Here is a 22,409-nt window from a genome sequence, read left to right on the forward strand (position 1 = left end):
TAGTATATTGTATGTCAATTACTGGGATAGCTGGGACATAAAGTGTAATTTAAAATTTGTCAAGTATTCATGGGAATATGTAAATGTGCCTTGCTAGTTAAAAGAGAAACTGAGTGGCTGGATGGTAAAAAGTCACCGCTTAATGAGACACCTGTTGCCACAGTTTCATATACTGCCCGTGGCAAAGTTCTACTTTCCATATTTGACTGAGAAACATGAGTATTGCTTCAGCTTCTAAGACCTTGACAGGATGAAGCTTATGGAACATAGGTTTGCTAATGTAGCCTTAAATACAGTTTTGATTTCATTGTAATCCTTGGTGCTGGCAGTCCCAGTGCCAAGGAGGTTTAAATGCTCCCTTCAATGAGGCTGTTGTGCCAACTGGCATCTTTACTGTCATAGTCCTATAAAGAACACTGTCAAGGTGTTCATGCCAAATTTTTCTTAATAGCTAGTGGAGGTCTAGGAAGAAACAGAAGCTTTCTGATTCAAATCTTCCAAATCTCTCCCGCTGCTGGAAAAATAAACTTGTAGATTTTGAACATCATTAATTTTGACTTGGAGAGGAGAGAAAATGATAGATCAGTTTTTTATTCACTTGATGTTGATGCAGATACAAAATGAAATTTGGTAATAAAACAGAAGCTGAAATTGAGGTGAAATATCCATCAACTTCAGCTATGAAAATAAGGTGGGGTGTAGGGGTGCATGTCAGAATTGACTGGGACTGATCTATATAGTTTATAAGCAATGGTGAGTAAAAAGTACCAGAATCTTGACAGTGTTCTTAAATAATTATGAATTCAAGCCATTATGACTTTTACAATTAAACATTATTTGCACTGTTCTGATATTGGTGCAGTTTTTTAGCAGTATAATGAAAAACCTACAGTAAAATGCATGTAGAAACTTGTGTTGTGAAAAACTGATATTTTAAGAGGAAAGATTGAACAATGTATTCTCGAAGGCTTTCACGGCCGGGATCTGATGGTTGTTGTGGGCTTTTTGGGCTCTTTGGCTGTGTTCTTCAGAACATGGCCAAAGAGCCCAAAAAACCCACAATAACCAAAAGATTGAACACTTTAAAATTGGATCTGTAAAGGAAATGAAATTTCATTATTTGGTATTGAAGGTAATGGCTGCCTTGGGTTGGTTGTGTTGGATGTCAGTGTTGTACATAACATCTAATAGTAGTGTGGTTATTGGAAAAAGATCTGTGTAGAGAATATTATACTGTTGTCATAGCAAGGCAGACATTTAGTGTTGTATTATAAAAGAAATTCTTCTGGTTTATAATTCTGTTAGCTTATACTGATGAGGCTACGTGTATTCCAGAACTGAAGATAACTCAGTTCACTAGTATTACAACTTTCTGAGGGCCAAGAATTCAAATTTTCTATATGTCTGGGGAGAGGGGGAGAGATATTCTTGAAGCTTGTATTTAAGGAGTTATTCCTGGCTATGCGGTTTGTGTGAGATGAACATAAGTGAAGTTGATAAATAACACTACTTGTAGAGACTGTACCAAATGTAAAACTTGATGAGGGAAACGTACATTTGACAGTCATCATTTTAGTAAGTGGTTATATGACTCATTCTGACAAGTAATTCAACAGATGAAAAGAAAATAGAAACTGTTTGAAATGCCATTTGCCCTGAAATGCCCCAAACAGCAGCCAGAATCCAAATAAAAACTTATGCAAGTGTAAGCCCATGCTAGTGTAAGTCTGTTGGCATAAATTTCAGCCATAAGCTGGCAGAAGTTAAGAAGTCAGTTTAGGCATCTGGTTTTGTGCAGTGGGGTCCTGTGCCTGGCGTATTGAGAACAAACACTGCTACTTTGTTAGCTTGTGGTAATTCACAACTAAGATTTATACTGATGAACTTAGTGCTACATGGTAGGATTCTGGTCAGCTTTTGTGGAAAAATGGGACATCCTTATATTAGGGCAGTTGTGTGAAAGATTTTCCTTTCCCGGTCCACTATGTTATGTGAAGTAGTTTAGAGGGGTAATGGTGCCATTTTTAAAGAAAATATGTGTTTTAAGACACTTTGGCATGAGAATTTAGATCTTCATGTCAAAGAGAGAGAAAACCTCTTGGAACTGTACAGTAGGGAGTTCACAGTATATTAAGCAGCTCTTCATTTAATATTATATAGACCCTTTGCAGATGTATGGAGTTTGGCTAACTTGTGATTTTGCAGCTCTTTCAATGGGGAACTTCCACTCAAAGTTGCTTCTGGCATTTATAGATAAAATGTTTGCTTTAAAAGTTATATCTGTGGTGTTTATCTTGCACTGAATGTTGTTGGCTTTAATTGATGGAGATGAAAAGGAGAATTATGTTACATTTTCTTTAGTGCAGCTGTGCTGCAACTTAGTGTGACATTAAAGCTATACGTTTTTATATGCATTGGCAAAAATCCTCTTGAATAGTTATGCAAATAGTGTAACTTTTGGAGGCAAATTGCTCCAAGTTAAGAAATCACCATAGACATTATCAATTGCATGCTAAATCAAATAACTCTATGTAACTGATAATGTCTATGATGATTTCTTGGGGCAGTGCACCTCCACAGTTATACTGTTTGTGTTGTGCCACATAACTAGATAGGATGATTTAGCGCACTCTGATATTCTACATGGACAAGATGGAGGTGAAAGTTCTGCACTGTCTTAAAACAATAGGCCTGCAATTCTCTGGGAACAACATGTAAAAATGTTTCAGTCTATTAAATGAACAACATTTTTATATAAAAGCATTTTATCATAATATATGAGACAACAGAGTAATGGAACAGTTGGTTGATTATTTCCTGCTTATCTGCTGTTCTGAATAAATGGCATAGAGGTGATTAGTATGACCAATTCAAGGTAAGTAGATAAAACAATATATTATGTATACTTGGTAAGACAGGTGAGATATTTCTGTGAAGAGAATCACTACCAGAAGCTGGATAGAGGATTTGCAGGGAGGTAGTTATTTGTGTTATTACTCATCTTGTGTTGTTACTCTTTCACACAACCTCTTTAAGTGACGAGTGGGCAACCTGCTGAAGACTGGGGACACCCATGTGTTCATCTCTGGGGCTTGGAGGGCTGTTTTTGTAAATCTCACCCTCCACCCATTTTTCTTATAAAACTTTTTTCGTGAAAAGGGCCCATTGCACCTCTACTTGCCAAAACATTTTTTGAGAAAATTTTAAAACTAGGTGTTGGGGTGGTAGGGGTGCTGCAGCCCCTCAGAACATGGATAAATTGACCCCCCCACACACACACTCTCCAAGAGGGGACATGGTGACTTTTATGAGCCAAATGGGGAAGTAAACCAGTGCTGACTACCCTACGTTCAGCGGCAGATTTTTGGGAATGGTATAATAACCCAAGAATGCCTGTGAGTAGAAATTCCATGCAGAGAACTCAAGATCCATTCTAAGTTCAAGATATATAAAGCAGAATGGGGCAACTAGGGAAGGCTGCAGAGCCAAACATCTAACTCAGTGCCTGCCACAGGCCACACCAGGCTCAGAAAAATTCAAAAATATGAAATGAAAACCAGAAATGCCCAAACAGCCACTTCCATTATTTATTTTCTTTTGGGGAGGAAGCATCTCCCGATGATCTGTCTCAATTGAAAAATAGTGTTCGAAGAACATTGGACTTTAAAATGTTTCTTTTATAATGGAGAGGAAAGGCATGGAGGTCTAGAAGATACTACAGTAGCCTTGGGATAATTTTGCAGCCTACAGGCTGCACTTTGCTCACCCCTGATTTGAGAGATGTATTTCAGAGGATACCAGCATGAGAACCATTTAGTTCAAATTATACAGCTATAGAATTGCAGCATCATAAATGCTTACCAACTCAGTACCAGCAGCAGGGAGAATAATGGGATTAGTTGATTATTGAGGAAATACATGAGAATAATATAATAATAATGTTGATTATTGAGGAAATACATGAGAATTTGTTACTGAAACATTTCTGAAAGCAAAGATTGATTGACTGTATCCCGTCACCCAGTTAAAATATCATGGCAAAGAAGTTATGTTTTGAGCTGACAGCAAAGCAGCTTCAGTATGGGCTGCAGTTGAATCTGTCCTGGAAGAACACTGCAGTTTTGAGTTATACAACTGGAATTACAGAAGTATACTTCAGTAGTCAAGAAGGCTATCTCCCTTGGGGATACAGTGTACCTGAGATACTTGGAGGAGAGCCTTGCCTGTATAGGTAACTGCTGATATTTGGATCTGAAGCTGTGTAAACTTTAAAGGTAAGCATCACCATCTGGGATTGGGTTCAATTAGGTGTAAAGACATAGTGATTATATCATAGATCACCAAGGTTGGATTAATTCATATGAAATGAACGCACACTGCCAAATTTATGTGATAAAAACTATATCTGGTACATGGGAGGTAAACAGTTGTCTGAAAAGACTTGCGAATTGTCTTCTATATTCTAAAATAATAGTGTTTACTTTTTATAGCTTCAGGAATGATTAACTGACAAAATAACAATAAAAATCTGAGGTATATTTTAGTAGTTTGAGAACTGCCCTCATAATTTGAATGGCGTATATGTACACCAAATCCACCATTACTTGACACTTGTTAAATGCCAGTTTTGGGATCTTCAGTTCATGCATTTTTCAAATTCTAAGTTAGGTTCTTGATATGTGCATAACTAATTCTGAGCAGTTGTGTGTATGTCTAAATTGTTTTTGGATAATGGTTTTGATTGATGCATGGTATTGATAAAAATAAGCAAGTATAGGAACTTGTTTAATATTTGAAAAGGGGCAAAAATATTTTTGTGAGTGAAAATGAAAAAGTAGCAACTTATTTGAAATAGTTCTAACTCATACTTGGCCGTGGGAGCCTGTTTATACTTGTACAATGTAAAAAATTAAAACAAAGGATGGGTCTGCTTAAAGCTCTTTTGTTACATAATCAAGGTTTGCCCTTATGATTTCTAACATCACAAAGCTGTAATACTTATTGTTCCAGTCTCTTTCTATAAGCATGTTTATTGCAGTGATTATAACAGTGAAAGTATTTTTGAACCTTTTTAAGACTCAGATTTATTTCACTGTAAGACTTTGTGGATTACAGTCGACTTCCTTACACAAGTTTGTATCATATTGTCTTTGTAGACTGTAACAGCCCTGTTTAAAGAGCTTTGCCTGAGCCTTACCAATCTCCAGCTTTCAGTTTCAGAAGGGGGAGAACTACCCATTGCTTTAAATAGGTGTTCCACTCATGCAAAGGGTTGTTGAATTCATCTTCACAAGTGGCAGGGAAGGAAGAGCTGCACATGTAACAGACTGTATACTAGCCATGAAGTGCAACATTTGAAGCAACAGCTTTGAAGTCAGAGTAAATGGTTGTCTAGGTCAGTGGTTCTTAAACTTAGGTCCCTAGATGTTCTTGGACTGCAACTCCCAGAAATCTTGGTCAGCACAGCACTCAGTGAAGGATTCTGAGAATTGCAGTCCAAGAACATCTGGGGACTCAAGTTTGAGAACCACTGGTCTAGATGAAGTTTCAGTGACAGTAGTTGTGAGTTTTTCAATGCATGTAATGAATGTTCAGAGTGTTGATAACATAAACTACTTGCCAATAGGTAGGCAGATTGGCTACCTGCTATCAGACATTGGTTAGACTATTAACTCTAATGTGTAGGTTCCAATGATTTGGCAGATCTGGCCTCAGCAGAACCACTTCTTGTAAAGAAAAGTTATTTGCATCTATACTTCAGAAGCAGTAGCCTAACCATAATCTCTTAGCAGCTTAACAAGCTCATTACTTATTGTTATAGCATTTTATTTATAGACTGTGTGGCTTAGTACTGGTGCTATTCTAAGCAATTTACAACAAAGAATAACTGATGCCACAAAAACCAATATTCACACCCACAAATAAACCATAGATCACATTAAAACCCAAATAATGCCAAAAACAGGGAACACAGATATAAATTAATTAAAACATGGATATCCTTAAATGCTTCTTGATAGAGAATGGTCTTTAGCATCATAAAGGATTGGAGGGAGAGATCCTGGAGTACTTCTAACAGGAGCCCATTCCATAAGGATGGGGCCAAAACCAAAGAGGTGTGATTTCTAGTAATAGTTGTCTTTGCCCCTCTCGGTGTGGGAACACAACAAAGCAAGACCTGTGAAGAATGAGTGTGACAGGCTCATGTTCTGAGGGAGAGCTCTTGACAGATACCACGCCCCTAAATCATTTGGGGCTTTGTAAAGGTTAAAGTTCCCCTTGACATTTAGTCCAGTCATGTCCGACTCTAGAGGGCGCGGTGCTCATCCCCATTTCCAAGCCATAGAACCAGCGTTTGTCCAAAGACGGTTTCTGTTGTCACGTGGCCAGCGCGACTAGACACAGAACACTGTTACCTTCCCACCGAGGTGGTACCTATTTATCTACTCACATTTACATGCTTTCAAACTGCTCTGTTGGCAGAAGCTGGGACAAGCAATGGTATGACTGCTGGTCTTCTGACCTTGCAGCACGGAGGCTTCTGCAGTTTAACCCACATTGCCACCACATCCCACAGGGCTTTATAAACTAGAACCAAATCCTTGAACCTGCTGGTCTAAAAAAAAAAAACAACAACAAAAAACAGGAAGCCAATGCAGGTGAGCCACAACTGGAAAGGTGTGATCAAACATAGGGCAGCCCCCATATAGGGGGTGTTACAACACTCTGAATGCACATTATTAATAACGCAGAAGGCATCAGTATCCTATTTCACTTGGTCCCCATAGCACCACAACCATATATATGGTTTATAGAAATCATAATCTGTGCCTTAAGTATTCCTGTCTGAGGAAGTGGACTGTAATAAATGAAAGCTATGTTAAAGTTTTAGGCATGTTGCTCTTGTTACATAAACTCTGCTGTGTGTGGCTGCTCTAAAGTAACAATGTAACTGCAGCTGCATGTCTTACGCTCTAATTGAGATTGAAACTTCCATTTTCAGCTTTAGTGAGCATAAGTCAATGGTGAGGAATGCTAGTAGTTCTATAACAAATGGAGGACCACAGTTGCCTATATCCTGCTTTAAAGTGTCACTGTTAGTTTTTATTTAAATGGTGACACTGGCTTCTTACTTTCTCTTCAAGAGTAAAGGAAGTTTTGAAATGTAGTGGCTGAAGGTGGAGTTTTAGTATCCTAAATTAGTTGGCACTCTGTCTAGGTTCTAAAGAGAAGGAAGACTGAACACGAACTAGATTACTCTAAAGAGGAAAACCGTGGCCTTTAGTTTGCAAGTCCTAAGAAAGCCTGTTAATAACAGAATCTTTTGAAGGTTATTAATTCACAAGATTGTCAGAAGGGACCAAGCAGCAGCTTACAACAAATAGTTGACTGAAATCCAGTAGCAAATTGCAAGGAGAGGAGGATCATTGAATCATCAATGGAACTTCCCCACTGATTCAGTGTGCCTACTCTAGTTGTGACTTGCTGTTGAATTTCAGCCACAATGTTACTCAGTAGCGGTGGGTCAACATTTGGTCCTTTGGCTGTTTTGGACTTAAAACTCACAAAAACCTGATTCAGCATGGCCAGAGATAAAGGATTCTAAGTAGAGTTGGATATTTGTACAGTGGTGCCTCGCTTTATGATTGCCCTGCATTATGACGAAACCGCATTACGACCTTAGCGCAAAATGATGGTCTGGGTTTTTTTCGCTTTGCGATGATCGGTTCCCTGCTTTGGGAACTGATTCTTCGCAAAATGACTATTTTCCTCCAGCTGATCTGCGGTTTCAAAATGGCCACCGGGTAAATAAAATGGCTCCCCGCTGTTTTCTGAGACGGATTCCTTGCTGCATAGGCACCAAAAATGGCCGCCCTATGGAGGGTCTTCGCTGGACGGTGAGTTTCCAGCCCACTGGAATGCATTGAAGGGGTTTCAATGTGTTTCAATGGGCTTTTTATTTTTGCATTACGATGTTTTCGTTCTACAGTGATTTCGCTGGAACAAATTAACGTAATGCGAGGCACCACTGTATTCATAAACTATTAAGAATATCCTGGGTCCAGGTGTCTGAAATCCCTGATCCTGCCCAAACAAACCCATCCACTTAAGGGTCACCGTGCAGTGCGCATGCCATTGTCCTGCTCATCGAGCTAGCGTTCTGCTTATTGGGCCAATCTCCTATGAAGCCTGGCTGCCACTTCTTTGCCTTCCTGCTCTTCTGGCCACTCCAGCCAGGGGACAGGATGCTAAGTGGGCAGAAGTGCAGGAAAGCAAAGCAGCAGCAGCTGGCCTTAATAGGAGATTGGCCTGATGAGCAGGACACTGGCCATGTGTGCTACCCAGCGACCCCTAAGTGTACAGGTCAATTCAGGGAGGCAAGACAGGGGATCCTGGCCACCTGGGCCCAGGATATTTGTTTTCTTTTACAAATACAAACATCCCCTCTCTAAACATGAAGTCAAAGGCCAAAAACAAAAGGTTAAGCAGTGTTCTTGAATCTCATGATTAGAATCTTGTGATTTGATTTACAGTGCAAGCATTTCCAGTAATTAATCCAATCAATAACCCTGAAAGGTGGGCTACATATGATTCAAGGTTTCCGTCCTAACATATAGGCACAAGGGATGGTATATCCTTACCATGCAGAAAGGCCCAGGTTCAGTTGCAGTCTTTCTGGGCTGACTAGATAGTTGACATGTGAAGCAGAGTGAAATTTGTTGGCCTTGGTAATATGTTTTCATGTATGTGTTGAATTGTCAGGTTTTTTGTAGTGCTGCCATATTGAGTGCCTTTACTTTCTACAGCAGTGTTCAAAGAAGTAACGGGTGACCAGTTTCTGCATGAAATAAAAGAGAGCTCTGTGGTTATTAGATAATACAAATGTAGGAGCAGGTGATACTTTTATAGGCCACTAAAGAAATCATACAATCTGCTGGCTATGGTGGATCAAATGTACACTTTGTCGGGTATGCACCAATAACTGAAGAGTCCAAAAGTTCTTGGCGGTTGGATTTTGCCACGTATTTGTCTTAGATGTCAGTTAGAAAGGGTGCCTAGGCTGCAGTAGCATTGTGGCTTTAAAGTTACAGTTGAGGAAGCTGTTAATTGGATATCACAACCCAGTTTTTATTTATTTATTTACAGTACTAATATAGTAAATGTATTTTTTTATGATTATATATATTTTATATTGATATATTTTTTGTTGTAAGCCGCCCTGAGTAGACATGGTCTAGAGGGGTGGGGCATAAATTTAATAAATAAATAAATAAATAAAGTAGACATCTGATCCAAAGCTAGCAAATTGTGATTTCCTTGTTGCTGTTATGTGCTTTCAAGTAGCCTCTGACTTACAGTGACGCTGTGAATGCGCAATCTCCAAAATGCCCTGTCCTCAACTGCTCTGTGGAGCTCTTGTAAACTCAAACCTGTAGTTTTCTTAAGGGACTCCGTCCATCTCATATTTAATCTTCCTCTTTTTCTGCCGCCTTCCACCTTTTCCAGCAGTATTTTCCTTTCCAGTCAATCCTGCCTTCTCATGATGAGCCCAAAGTTTCAACATAGTTCAGCCCTGATTTGATCTAGGACTCACTGCTGGTCTTCCTAGCAGTCCAGGGTATCCACCATGCTCTCCTCCAGCACCCTATTTCACACGAATCAGTTTTTCCCTATCGGTTTTCTGAACTGTCCTGCTTTCATACCCATATATGGTGATCGGAAGTACAAACATGAGGATGAACTTCGTCTCCATGATTTCTTCAGTGGTCTATAAAGGTAACACCTACTCCTGGTTTTGTACTTTTTCTGCTGCGTAACTAAAAAAAAAATCCAGAAAAGTATTGTGGCCTCTTGAAGACGGAAGACTGCGCGTTTTCGTGGAAACCCACTCTTTCAGAGAAAGCTCACGAAATAAATCTTTAAAACGCCACCGTGCTTGTGTTTGTTGTATGTTGTTTTTGCTACCTAGGAAGAAAGTGCGAAAATGCTCCAGTTCCTTTACTGTCCGCTCGCCCATCTCAAAACCGTTCGTCAGATATTGGGCTCTTACGACCCGACTCTTACAATTTCCATAGAGCCGCGGGGGGGGGGGGGGGGAGAATAAACGAAGCGTCCAGACGGCTGCTGGAAGTCTGCAAACAAAAGCCGTTCACGCCTCTCCTGGGCGGAAGATGGCCTTCGGCCCACGTGACGCGAGGAGGCGGTCACGTGGCGAAGCCGGAAGTGGCCCGCCTGGGGGGGTCCTTCCCGATGCTTGACAGGCTGGAGCTCTCCCCGGTTAGCGGCCGGGGTTGCGCGGCCCTCTGCCTTTACCCGCGATGCGGTGGGCACGCGTGGCCGGCGAGAGACTGTGCCGGCGCCTGCGTGGGCTGGAGGCGCTGCGCGACATCTGCCGCCAGTACCCGCTCTTTTGCTGCCTTCTCTTGGGTCTCAGTGTGGCAACGCTGCTGTTCAGCCGGTAAGAGAGAGGGGGGTGGAGGTGGTGGTAGGGGCGAAAGCAAGCAAGTGCGCGGATGCTCTTCCTTAACGGCGTGACCCTCGGGGACCTAGGAGGGGGGTGCTGGCTTGGGCAGCGTGGGTCGTGTAGCTTCGTTTCAAGGAGCGGTCAAAAGGTCCGTGGAGTGGAAATGAGGGCTCGGAAGGGGCGTTGGGGTCCGGAGAGCGCCAGAGGGGCGGGACAGAAAAGTCTTCACGGTCCCTTCTGTTTGGTAAAAGTGACGCGGAGAGGTCATCGGGAGAGGTGGAAGTCTCAACGGGGCCATTTTCTTAATCTGTACTGCAGCCAAAACAAGACAAGTGTCCGATGTCATTTGGGGGGGGGGGGGATACTAAAGCGAAGCATTAAGGCGGCCATCAGCAGCGACTGCTACTCTCTCTCTCTCTCTCTCTCTCTCTGATCGAAATGCCCCGAATCTCCTTATTTCCCGTGTTTGAAGCCGTCGTTATTTTCTTCTGCTGATTCTTCTCTTTCCTTTAATGGGCTCCGCCAGATGGTGCTTCGAGGATATTGGGGGTGGTGGTGGTCAAGAGTCCGGGTTTTTGTTTTTCCTTCCCCCTCGATCAGAAGCAGAGTTGGGGGGGGAATGATTACGTTGCAAGAAAGGGGGGAGTGTTTAAAGAAATTCTCGGGGTGTGGGGGGTTTATTGGGGGGTAGTGCATGTACTGTAGTTCACAAAGGAGATGCTAGTTCGCCTCCATTTTGCAGCCTTCCTGGCTGTTCTTGCCCATTTCTCGAAGGAGGCCGAGGAAGGACGCGAGAGGACTGCTCGCATCCCCCCCCCCCGAAAAAAAAGGCCACGCCGCCTTGAGGAGCAACCCGAACCGCCGCGCGAAGCGTTTCCTAGTTTCGGGAGGCTCCGAGTGGGACGTCCCTAGTGGTGGACGTAGAGAGAGATGGGGGGGGGGAAAGAGTCACGTGGTGAGGGATCATGTGAGGAAACCGGAAGCTTCGGGCCGTGGGGGGTCTTTTCTGTGCCTGGAGGGGAGAGGATAGGGATTCCCTGGTGGGGGGGGGCGTGTGTTCCCGCCATGTGGTGGGGGCCCAAGTCCGGGGAGAGGCTGTCCGGGCGCCTGCGTCGAGTGGAGGCGTTGCGCGATACTTGCCGCCGCTTCCCGGGCTTGGGCTGCATCTTCCTGGGGCTCAGCCTGGCTATCTTCCTCCTCAGCTGGTAAGGAGGAGGAGGAGGAGGAGGAGGAGGAGGAGGAGGGAGTGGGTTGGGTGGGGACTGCTCGTTGTGGGCGCGTCTTCGGGTAATTTGTCAAGAAAACTTTGTATAGTGACCGTTCAAAGGGGTGTGAATAAAAGTTATTGGCGGGCTCTCTATCTTAACTTCCAGGAATAGCCGAGTTGGTGCTACTTCTTTACCAAGCACATGGCAGCTGAAAACAGGGGCAGACATTGAAAGAGCCATAGGAAATAATGCCAGTTAAGAATGCCGCTTGCCTGATCAAGGTTGTCAAGTCTTGGAAAATTCTGGTCACTCTTCAAGACAGCAGTTTTTAAAAAAATAACAATGTTCCCGAGGTTATGTCGGCACTGTTAAAAGATCTTTAGTGTTTAGACACAATTACACCAAAACACACTTCAGAGTAAGCGTTTGGAAGGGCAGATGCGGTTAACCAATAATGAGAGAATTACTCTGAATGCAGGTGTTTTTAGCAGACAAACAGGCTATAGTGCTTTTAAAACAAGCAATTTATAAAGAAGAAGAATGTAGAACAAATGAGAAAAAGTTCGTGAACGAACTGTTCATAACCCTATCATTCAGTTTTGATTTTTCTTTTAAAATTGTTTATTTTGGGGACTGATGCAGCCCCGTGGTTGGTCTGCAGGTGGAAAATATTGGTCCCCAGGCTTTCTGAAGCTGGCGATCCCATATCTTGTTTAGATTGGAAGTCAGTCTCTTTAACATAGCACCCCCATATAGCTGCAAATCTTATTTTATTTTTTCCAAATTCTTAGAAAAAAAAATAAGCAATGCTTCAAGTTGTAGAAATTAAGGAGATATCACAAACTAAGAACTTAGGTAGTGTCACCACTAAAACATTGTGCCAGACATTCTGGCAACCACCTCACATTGTTTAGGTTGTACAATGAGAATTTGTCACATTGCTTCCCCCCCCCCCCCCCATTTTTCACCTTTGAACCAATGCTTTAACACTTTCAGGTATGGAAGCAAATTATGTTTTGAATCTAGGATATTAAAATTTTTAATGGAATATTATGTTTTTAAATCATTATGGTGAGTACTTTGAGGCAGTGCATCCGAAAGCTAGACAGTAAACTTTGTTTCTTATTTGTGTACTGTAGCTGATTGTTCTCGGCATCAGTCAGCTTACTTTTATTAGGACAGATGTTTATAATCACTTTGAGTAGATTTAAGAATTGTAGGAATCCTTTATTCATCTGAATTTCTCAGGCTTCTCATGTTGCAGGTTCCTAGATTTGCTCATGATACCATTACTGGTTATTATTCCAGTATTGTTTGTTGTTATGTTTCATCAAGTTGGAACTGACTGATTATGACCCTAATAGGGCTTTTGGGATAAATTATTATGACTCATTTTTATTTATTATTTACTTATTTATTGCACTTACTATATATGTTAGCCATCTAGTGGCAAGCTACTGCTCTGGGCTGTTCCCTCCCCCCAAATAAAACCCTACACTCCCATCATAAACAAAGCAAACAGGTAAAATGACAAGAATGAATCCCTAAAGACAACAGCAATCAAAATAAAATTCAAACTGAATGGATCTGTGATGGGGGAGGATGTTCTTGAAGGCCTAGTTGAAAAGCAGAGTTTTAACCCATCTCCTGAAGGACAGGAGGGAGGGTGCCTAGTGTTACATCCACAGGCAACATGTTCCAGAATGTTGTGGACGGTATCAAAAAGGCCTGGTTCCTGGTGGTGGTTTTCCAGGCCTCCCTATTGACATGAAATCCCCACTGGGACTTGTGTGTTTCAGACTAATGATTACCAGATTTCCTGTGGGCTGCATGTATTAAAATCCTGATTTGAACGACCGAAGTCAAAACATTACAGGAACATAGGAAGTTGCCTTATACAGAATTAAAATATTGATCCTTTTAGTGTTGTTAACATTGACTAGCTGTGGTTTTCCAGTGCTTCAGGGTTTTACTTCCCTAGTGGAGATTTCACAGTTTTTCAAAATTGACACCAGGAGACAGATCTTGCCTTAACTCAGTTGTTTTGATTAACACATAACTTGTCTACTTTAAATTCTTCAAACTCTGCTACAGAACCTAGTGGCTCGCTGATCTATCGCTAGAGCAGCTAGATGACCCAAGCAGGGTGGGCAGCGGTGAGGAATTAGCAGAGAGTGAGAGAGAAGAAAGTTCTAAGGTAGATCTGCTCTAACTATGCCTCCTACAAATCTGGATGGTTAACAAGCTAGAAACAAGACTGACAGAAAACTTCCTCCTGTCTCTGCTGTATCCCCACTTTTCAGTTTTCTTTGGTCAACAAGCTATCCTAACCCTGGGACAACAAATGTTTAAAAGGAAAGAAGGAAGGAAGAAATGGAAAAGCAGAGAAAAGCAAGCATACCCAGCAGTAGGTGTAGGAAGAACAGGATAAAAATCAAATTGATTAAATAGCAATTTTAATTTAAATCATATCCACCCTGAAGAGGATTCAAATGATCAACAAGGTGTAGATGAGGCTGAGTGCCAATTTCCTCCACTTTCTCTGCTGACTTTTGTGTGGTTGGCTGAAGCAAATTCAAAGGAACTGTGATTTCCTGGGTGGGACTTCACAGTGGATTCATTCACCATATTTTCACAGTAGTGTATAGATGTGCCCTGTGTCTGTTTTCCCACTATGTCAAGCACTGCTGCCTGCCTGTCCACCAAGTACCTGTATTTTCTGTGCTGTCTTCCAGTGCAGTACAGTGGGGTCTTGACTTAAGAACGGCTCGAGTTAAGAACATTTTGACTTAAGAACCGCTCTCATAGGAAACTATTGACTTGACTTACATACTTAGATTTGAGTTAAGAACTGAAAAAAACCCACGTGGGAGGCAGGGAAAGTGCAAAATTTGAACTTTCAGTTAACTGTTGGCCAGTGAAAAGGGTGCCTGTCTGCTTCCTCACTCCTCCCAGTGTTTAGAGAGTGGATTGGGAGACAGTCTTCGGACTGTCTGGTACTGAACTGCCTGGACTGTCTTTTCCCTGCCTTCCCTGAACCTTTCTTGACCTTTGAAAAAAAGAAACAAAATATCCCCCTCTAGTGGTCGAAGGCAGAATAGCAGCTTCCCATTAGTTTCTATGGACGGAAAAGAGCAGATACGGATCAAATGGTTTTCAATGCATTCCTATGGGAAATGCAGATTTGACCTGAGAACTTTTTGACTTGAGAACCGCCTTCCAATACGGATTAAGTTCTCAAGTCAAGACCCCACTGTATGTTTACCCATCTCCAAAACAGTTTTTAAAAATGGCCCTTTCATGGATTTCTCCAATTGTAAACTTGCAGGTTTTTTAAAAGGGCTCTAAATAGTAAACTTTTTGAGAGGATAAAAACAGCATGAATGTGTAAGGCTCATCCAAGTGTCTTGGCTTTTTAGAATGATATTAAAAACAAAACAAAACTAAATTTAAGGTCACCTGGCACACAAACCCCTTAAGTTAACTGTGTGAAATTTGGCAGGCTTCCTCTCCTCTTCAGGTTTTATAGTGTCAACAGATTATGTAAACATCAGTTCATACATGTAAAAGGTATAGCCCCTTTGGTTTTCCAGTGCAATTCAGTGGGAGACTGGTAGTCATAATTTACAGTGTGATCTGGATCAAATTGAGTTGAATGGGGCTGAATTGCTTTTGTTTTATTTTGGGATCCATCCTGAAATTAAGGCCTGAACTGATCTGGGAGAACCTGTCTACAACCCAAGTGTATAATAAGCCTTTTCAACATTTCACAGGTACAGCCTGCTTAAATGTCTGGGCGGGATCCTATTACGTTTTGCTCTGGAGTAAGTGATATCATGTAAATCAGGCTGACAAATTGCAATCAGTTAACAAAGTGGTGGTTGTATGTCTGGATGTGTGTCAGTCACAAATTAGAGTTGAGACTGGCACTTTACTAATTAGCTGCAGTTCACTGAAACAACCTCTGCAATTTCACTCACTCTGGAGTAAGATCCCTATAGGAATCAGGGCTCTTATATTTTATATACTATTTTTGAAGTTGATGGGCAGAATCTTGTTGGTGAGTTACCTTGTAAGTGCAGTGGCATAAACTGCAGTATCATGTTGTTGCTTGTTAACAGTTCATCACTTGTATCCCTTGTCATGCATGAGTTATAATAAGGGATATATGTAGTAATAAGGAGAACAAACCTATCCATTCTGAAGGAAATCAACCCTGAGTGCTCACTGGAAGGACAGATCCTGAAGCTGAGGCTCCAATACTTTGGGCATCTCATAAGAAGAGAAGACTCCCTGGAAAAGAGTCTGATGTTCAGAAAGTGTGAAGGCAGGAGGAGAAGGGGATGACAGAGGACGAGATGGATAGACAGTGTCATCGAAGCTACCAAAATGAAATGTGACCAAACTCCGGGAGGCAGTGGAAGACGGGAGGGCCTGGCGTGCCCTGGTCCATGGGGTCACGAAGAGTCGGACACGACTTAATGACTAAACAACAAAAAACATGTAACTTGCTAACTAGTACCAATTCACCACTGTGTTTCACGTTACTGCACTTAATGCTAACCTGATTGACTAGTGCATTCTGGCTTATGTGCTTATAGTTGTGTCAGTTTTATATGAAGTGGCATGCATTGGGTTAGGTATAATCTTCCAAAGTTAGGAGCAGAAATGTGATACTGTCTGCATGTTCCTGTCAAGTATAATTTTTTCCCTTTATCTTTAAGGTATCTTCATATGCTAATGATCTTCTGGTCATTTGTTGCGGGAGTTGCCACATTCTATTTTTCCTTAGGACCAGATTCCCTCTTACCAAATATTCTATTTACAATCAAACATAAAACTAAGGTAATGTTCAATTTAATTTGTGTATTTTATTTCATTAGTACAGTATATCTTCATACAGCACATGCATAATGGCTAAACCTTGTTTGTGTTTATTACTATCAGGTTGTAATGTTTCTTGGTTTTAATTGATAGAACTTTAAAAAGTTTAATCAGTGAGAATTCCTTTTTAATTACTACATATTAAAATGGTTTTGGGAAAAAAAGTTAGGTGAAAGAAAATGTGCAAGCAGACTCTTCCCTAGACTTCTTCCATTCAGTATGGCTTTCTGATAATTAACAGGGTTTTTAAAGTTGTTAGTTTTATACCATTCAGTTACTACTGGTTAAAAAATTGATGATTAATTAACTATTGATAGCTATTTGTTGTGTTACCGGATAACACAGCAATAATTGTAAAATATACACATTTATATGGATGAAATCTATATGCTACACAATGTTCTTGTGTTATATGAATATTACATCATAATAAAAAACAAAGAACATTTCTCCTTTTTATTGTTTTATGCCATCTGTTTAGTAACCTATTGATAATTCAGAGACTTTGCCTCAAATTATTGCGATTGAATAACATCCATAACTTTACAAGGTAGTCTGCCTTAGATTAAATGTACACCAGGGCCTGTGCCTATATGTACCATATTTTTCAGTGTATAAGACTATGCTTTTGTCTAAAATTGTTAGACTAAAAATTGAGGGTCGTCTTATACATGGAAGTAAGCTGAGGAGAGAACAAAAACAAGTGGAGGGGAAAACAGGGATCAAAGCGATCCTGCAGCGCTTTGATCCCTTTCTCCCTACACTTGCTAAGCCCCACTTAGATTTCTTAATTTTGGATTAGAAAAGTGGAGGGCATCTTATACATGGGGGTGTCTTATACACGGAAAAATATGGTATACAGTATTTCAAGTTAAAAAGTTGTGCCTAAGTAGGAAGTGCTAAATTTGCTTGTTGCCCATAGCCTTCCAATCAACTGGGCTCACTTGAAGTATCAAAAGCTTGGCTTGGCGGGGCTCAAATAGCTACAAGTATTCGAGCAACAGGATATGACTCAGACCTTTATCAGCGTTCTATCCAAAACTTATTTGTGACAGTGGCATAAATAAATCTGTTCTAAAGCGGCTTTATACCATCATTTTGATGCCATCAGATTTGATCATTTGTCTCGCATCCAATTAAAAATGGCAAATGCGGACCTGTCTGTTAGACTTGTGAAGAATGACACTTTCCTTTGTTTTATTTTGACTAGCACTTAGAACTGCAAGAACCACATTCCCAGGATTACAGCTGTGATGTATGTGGTAACATCAAGTGTAACAGGCACAGGTGAGTTGAATGTTCAGCATTGTTACTGTATTTGTATACCTTGGTTAAAAGTGAATGGAACTCTCCCTAACTGTCTCTTCATTGTTTAATAGACGTGCATTGCTTCTAGAAAATTATCAGCCATGGCGGGACCTGAATGTTCCTTCTAAAGTTGATGCTTCTGTATCAGAGGTAACTGTTTAGCATCACTTGCTATAGAAATCTAATACCGCATTATTCATCTTTTTTTAAAAAAAGAATGGCCATTGTAATTATTTTTGCTTTAAGTGCAATTGTAAACATTGTTTACAGTATTTATTATTTTTGCAGACACTGCATTAGTACATTAGGTAATTGTTTCAGATTGCTGCCGCCCATATTTTGAAATTGAATGAACTAGACAACTATGTGAAGAAACCAATTCTGGTCATTAGTTATGTTACCTCTTTGTTGACCTCATGGTACATGGAAGCATGCACAACTCTCAGAAACCCAGGAGTTTGCACTTTTTGAAGCTCTGGGTGACCTAAAAATTCATAGGAGCCCTTTCTTGAAGTTTTTGTTTGATGGAAGGAAGTGTTTGGGGTCTTCTGACTTTGTTTTTTTTTTTAAACTCTGGTTCTGAAATATGCTTGCTAGGTATCTTGTTGGCTCTAACTGGATGTACTTTAATATATTATATATTATTTAACATTTAATCTGTTGTTTTCAGGTATTTGAACTACTGCTGGATAACTTCGTATATCCTTGGTACAGGTAATATTTTTTTGTTATTATTTCCATATGGTTTTCCAAAACAGTATTATGATCTTGCTTTAATAGTTAATTGGGTACTAGATTATATATGTAATTTAGCCCAAAATATTTCTCTAAACTTTTATGTCCAGGGTTGTGTTTGAAGGGGAGCAGGTGTCATCTGGGTCTTCTCCCTGATGTACTGTCTTTCCACATGGAAGGACATTTCATCCATGGGATTTTTTAAAATATAATTTTTAAATAGATTCTGAAATAATAAGAGCACTTAGTAACAGACATGGGAGCTTAATGTTCATCTCCACCTCACTGGCGCACAGGTGACCAGTTTGATTGCACCCTCCCCCCTGAACCGGGCATCCACTTACCACTCGCTGCATGGTGCGCACGGCCAGCATCATTGAAAGAGCACCAATCGCGGAAGTAGCCCGGTTCACGCTACCCTGCCTTCTTTCATGCCTGGCCATTCAGCAGCTGCGTAGGGAGGCTCATCATCTCACCCCCTTGCTGGAGTGGCCAGCTGAACAGGCAGGCAGTGCAGCACCAGCCAGGCTACTGCTGCGATTGGTGCTCTTTTGATGATGCCGGCCACATGCCACACAGCGAGTGGTAAGTGGACACCCGGTTCACTTGGGGAGGGTCCATTCAGACTGGCCATCTGTGCTGGCCAGCTTTGTATTGTCTCCCCCAGGAGACGAACACGAAGCTCCCATCTCTACTTATTAAGCTAAGCCATGTGCTTTTTCTGAACTTCTTACTTGCCAAGGATTAGACTGGGCCCATGTGCTATAGTTTGTATTTCTTGTATCGTGGTACCTCAGGTAAATTCAAATAATAGGAATGCCCACAATTTATAACTGGATTGTGCATTTAGTTGTATTTTAATCTAGTTGAAGTCACTGTGGAAAGTTAGTTTTAACACTGCTGTGGTTTTTCTACAAAATTTTCCAGTAATGTGATTTAGTTGCCACCATTGATACGTATTCCTTAAATAAAGTGTTTTAATGCCCCAGTAGCCTATAATTACTTCTGGCAGACCTTCTCCTTAACTGGAGCATTGTGTGGACCCATAGAATACCTTTGAAGATGTGTGGGGAAGAGAATTGCCTCCCTCCCAGGTCTGTAGACAGATACCTCCTCCATCTCAATCTCTGATGTTCCACTGTTTCATAAAATGCTCCATCAGAAAAGTGAGACCAGTTAAATACAACCCATGGTGCTAAAAATATTAAGGATTTTGCAAAATAAAACTCTCTTTTTTTTCCTCAAGAAACGGAATAATCAAATAAGCGGTTATATTGGAAGATGATTGTTTGTGTTCATGGAAAAATAAATGTGTAGACAAAGTAGACCCATTTCTTTTTTTCTTCTTATAAAGGTTTTGATTTATTTCTGTAAAGGCAGATATATATTTCCTCTTTTCTGTGTCACTGTGTAAAACATATAAATATCACTTTAATTATTTGCAGATAAATTTTGTTGGTATCTTTGTATTTAATTTTGATTTTATAGCTATTATGTGTAGAGATGGGGGTATTTGATAGATACCACTATCTCTAATTATGTCCATTATTTTAAATTGTTGTTTGATTATCTATTTGTTTAAAGTGTAAACTGCCCAGAGTGGTCTTGGCAGGCAAATGGGTGGTATAAAAGTCAAATAAATAAATAAATAAAGTAATCCCCCTCCCCCCGATAGGTTATATCTGTGCAGATTATTTGCTTGGTTTTTTTTCCTTTCCTTTTCTTCTTATTGTATGTAATCTGTTCTTTCAAGATTTTTATGTCATATTTAGAACCTTGGTTCAGAGGTTCATTGCCAGTTCATACGTGTGGCACCCCAGCTATGGTGGTACCACACGTATGAATCCCTTCCCCCGCTCCCCTGCCTGGATCCCCCAGCTGGCCTGCACTCCTTTTCTTCTCCCCTTCAGCTGTTCGACCACCCTCTGGCAGGATCACGGGCTTTCCTGCCCTGCCTCCTTGGCTGATCACCCATTCAGACAAGGAGGCAGGACAGGCAAACCTGTGGTCCTGCTTGGGTCTGGTGGAACAGCTGAAGAAGAGGAGGAGGAGGAGCAGGAGGAGGAGAGCAGTGTGCTCCAACTGATGAATTGTGTCATTGGCGAAGGTGAACCAAGGTTCATGCCCATCTCTAATAATATTTCTTCAAACGAAAAGAAATGGTTTTGAAACAATTAACAACATAAAAGATTATAGTGGCTAACAGTCCTTCAATAATTAAACAATGCTTTGTTTTCCAAATTTGCAGAGATATAACTGATGATGAATCATCTGTGGATGAATTGAGAACAGCATTGCGTTTTTTTGCATCTGTATTAATACGCAGAATTTACAAGGTAACCTATGTTTCGATTAAACACAGATCTTTAAGTTGGACCTTTGGGAGAGTGATAGTAAAATTGTTTAAAAGAGTGTGGACTCAGCTTCATTTCAAACTTGTTCAAGTTTAATATAAATGTAATTATTGTGCATTGTTCAAAGAAACCTAGGCGCAATAAGTGTTTTGAGAAGGCTGGAAATGTTATGAGTTGGAAAAGAATGAGACCTGATGTTTTCCACCTTGAGATGGTGAATTTTAAATCAATCTGCATTGATGATGCAACAACATTAAAGGGAGTTCTGTATACTAAGGCACTGTGATTATGAATGTCCTTTAAATATCTTGTCAGTTTTATAAAATCGCTCTGTTTTCCATGAATTGGAGATTTACTGTAATCTTTTGCTATTTTCCTGCAATTTAAGAAAATTGTAGGAGTTGCTGTATAGATGTATTGGATGCATTTGTATCCCACCATTTCTTCCCCTGCCTTTTGTACGTGCTCTCCGCCTTCCTCCTTTATCTTTGCAGCAACCATCTGAAGGAGGTCAGGCTGAGAGCATGTGGCAGGCATAATCCTCCTAGTGAGTTTCAAGGCTCAACAGAGACTGGTACCTGGACAAAGTCACCAATGCACCGCACTCTTTGTTTTTGTCCTTTTAGTGAATGGAGAAATCATTTATCGGTCTTATTTTACTTCAGGTGGATATACCAACAGTCATAACAAAGAAAATGCTAAAGGCAGCCATGAAGCATATAATAGTAATAGCCAAAGCTGGACAGAAAGGTGACATTACCAGTTTTATGTAGCATGCTTTTAAAAATGCAATATTTTAAAATTAAAATCTATGACATTTTTATGTGCTCTGTGATGATTTTGACAAAAATATGCAAAACTAAAGCAAAGCTGTATGTTTCAGGGTACAAAAAATGTATGTACGTAGCTACGTAACCTCCTATAGACCTCCTGCTAAGTGATTCTAGGTTCCAAAAAGTATTGTCTATTTCTGTGCTGTCCTGAGCCCTTTCAGACAGCCTTCAGATAAGCAGTGAGGAAATAAACTTCATTTGTGAAGAAAAAACATTCTCTTTTAGCAAGTGAACTGCAATCAGTTCAAACAGTCCTGTTAATTTAATTTTTTTAAAAATGTAGCAAATACGAAGATTAACATGCTAGTGGCTTCAGGGAAACTTTCTCCTCCCTTCCCCATTTAGCCTTCAGCAGGTCTGAAAATCAGTTCTGGAGGTTCCCCAGCTTCTAGAGTATGTATTTTAAGAGGGAGAGGAAATAGGGGTTGCAAAATTGACACATAAGTTGTGCCTTCTAGGTTCACCTGACAAAACTGCTTCCCTTAAACACACACACACACATGATCTGTTAAGGTAAAGCCATCACTTTTTTCACTGCTAAGGTTAATTGTTTTGGCTTCATACTGCATGATTAGTATTTGATGCTGTTTACAGAATATAATAATCAGTTTATTTCTGAATA

At 40.6% G+C, this 22,409-nt stretch overlaps 2 protein-coding genes across 5 annotated transcripts in view; both read left to right on the forward strand.

Moving 5' to 3' along the window:
* SYNCRIP (synaptotagmin binding cytoplasmic RNA interacting protein) overlaps positions 1 to 847 on the forward strand; it is a 21,226-nt gene extending 20,379 nt beyond the window's left edge. The window contains exon 12 of one of the 2 annotated variants that reach the window (XM_020792075.3): positions 1 to 847. This exon is cut by the window's left edge and continues 1,781 nt beyond it. The gene's annotated coding sequence lies outside the window, so the exon portion shown is untranslated. The other variant, XM_020792246.3, reaches the window with a different exon arrangement.
* A 9,364-nt stretch (positions 848 to 10,211) lies between these two features.
* The window catches only part of SNX14 (sorting nexin 14), a 51,238-nt gene continuing 39,040 nt past the window's right edge, over positions 10,212 to 22,409 (forward strand). The window contains exons 1-7 of one of the 3 annotated variants that reach the window (XM_020792632.3): positions 10,212 to 10,459; positions 16,398 to 16,518; positions 17,768 to 17,844; positions 17,937 to 18,015; positions 18,536 to 18,579; positions 20,849 to 20,936; positions 21,620 to 21,704. In XM_020792632.3, the coding sequence (XP_020648291.3) occupies positions 10,320 to 10,459; positions 16,398 to 16,518; positions 17,768 to 17,844; positions 17,937 to 18,015; positions 18,536 to 18,579; positions 20,849 to 20,936; positions 21,620 to 21,704 (634 nt within the window). In that variant the 5' untranslated portion in view covers positions 10,212 to 10,319. Of the gene's footprint in view, positions 10,460 to 11,519; positions 11,671 to 16,397; positions 16,519 to 17,767; positions 17,845 to 17,936; positions 18,016 to 18,535; positions 18,580 to 20,848; positions 20,937 to 21,619; positions 21,705 to 22,409 lie in introns of those variants that run through there. The other 2 variants (XM_072999055.2, XM_020792812.3) reach the window with 2 other exon arrangements.

This window comes from Pogona vitticeps, chromosome 1 (genome assembly GCF_051106095.1).
Source record: "Pogona vitticeps strain Pit_001003342236 chromosome 1, PviZW2.1, whole genome shotgun sequence".
NCBI classification, from domain to species: Eukaryota; Metazoa; Chordata; class Lepidosauria; order Squamata; family Agamidae; genus Pogona; species Pogona vitticeps.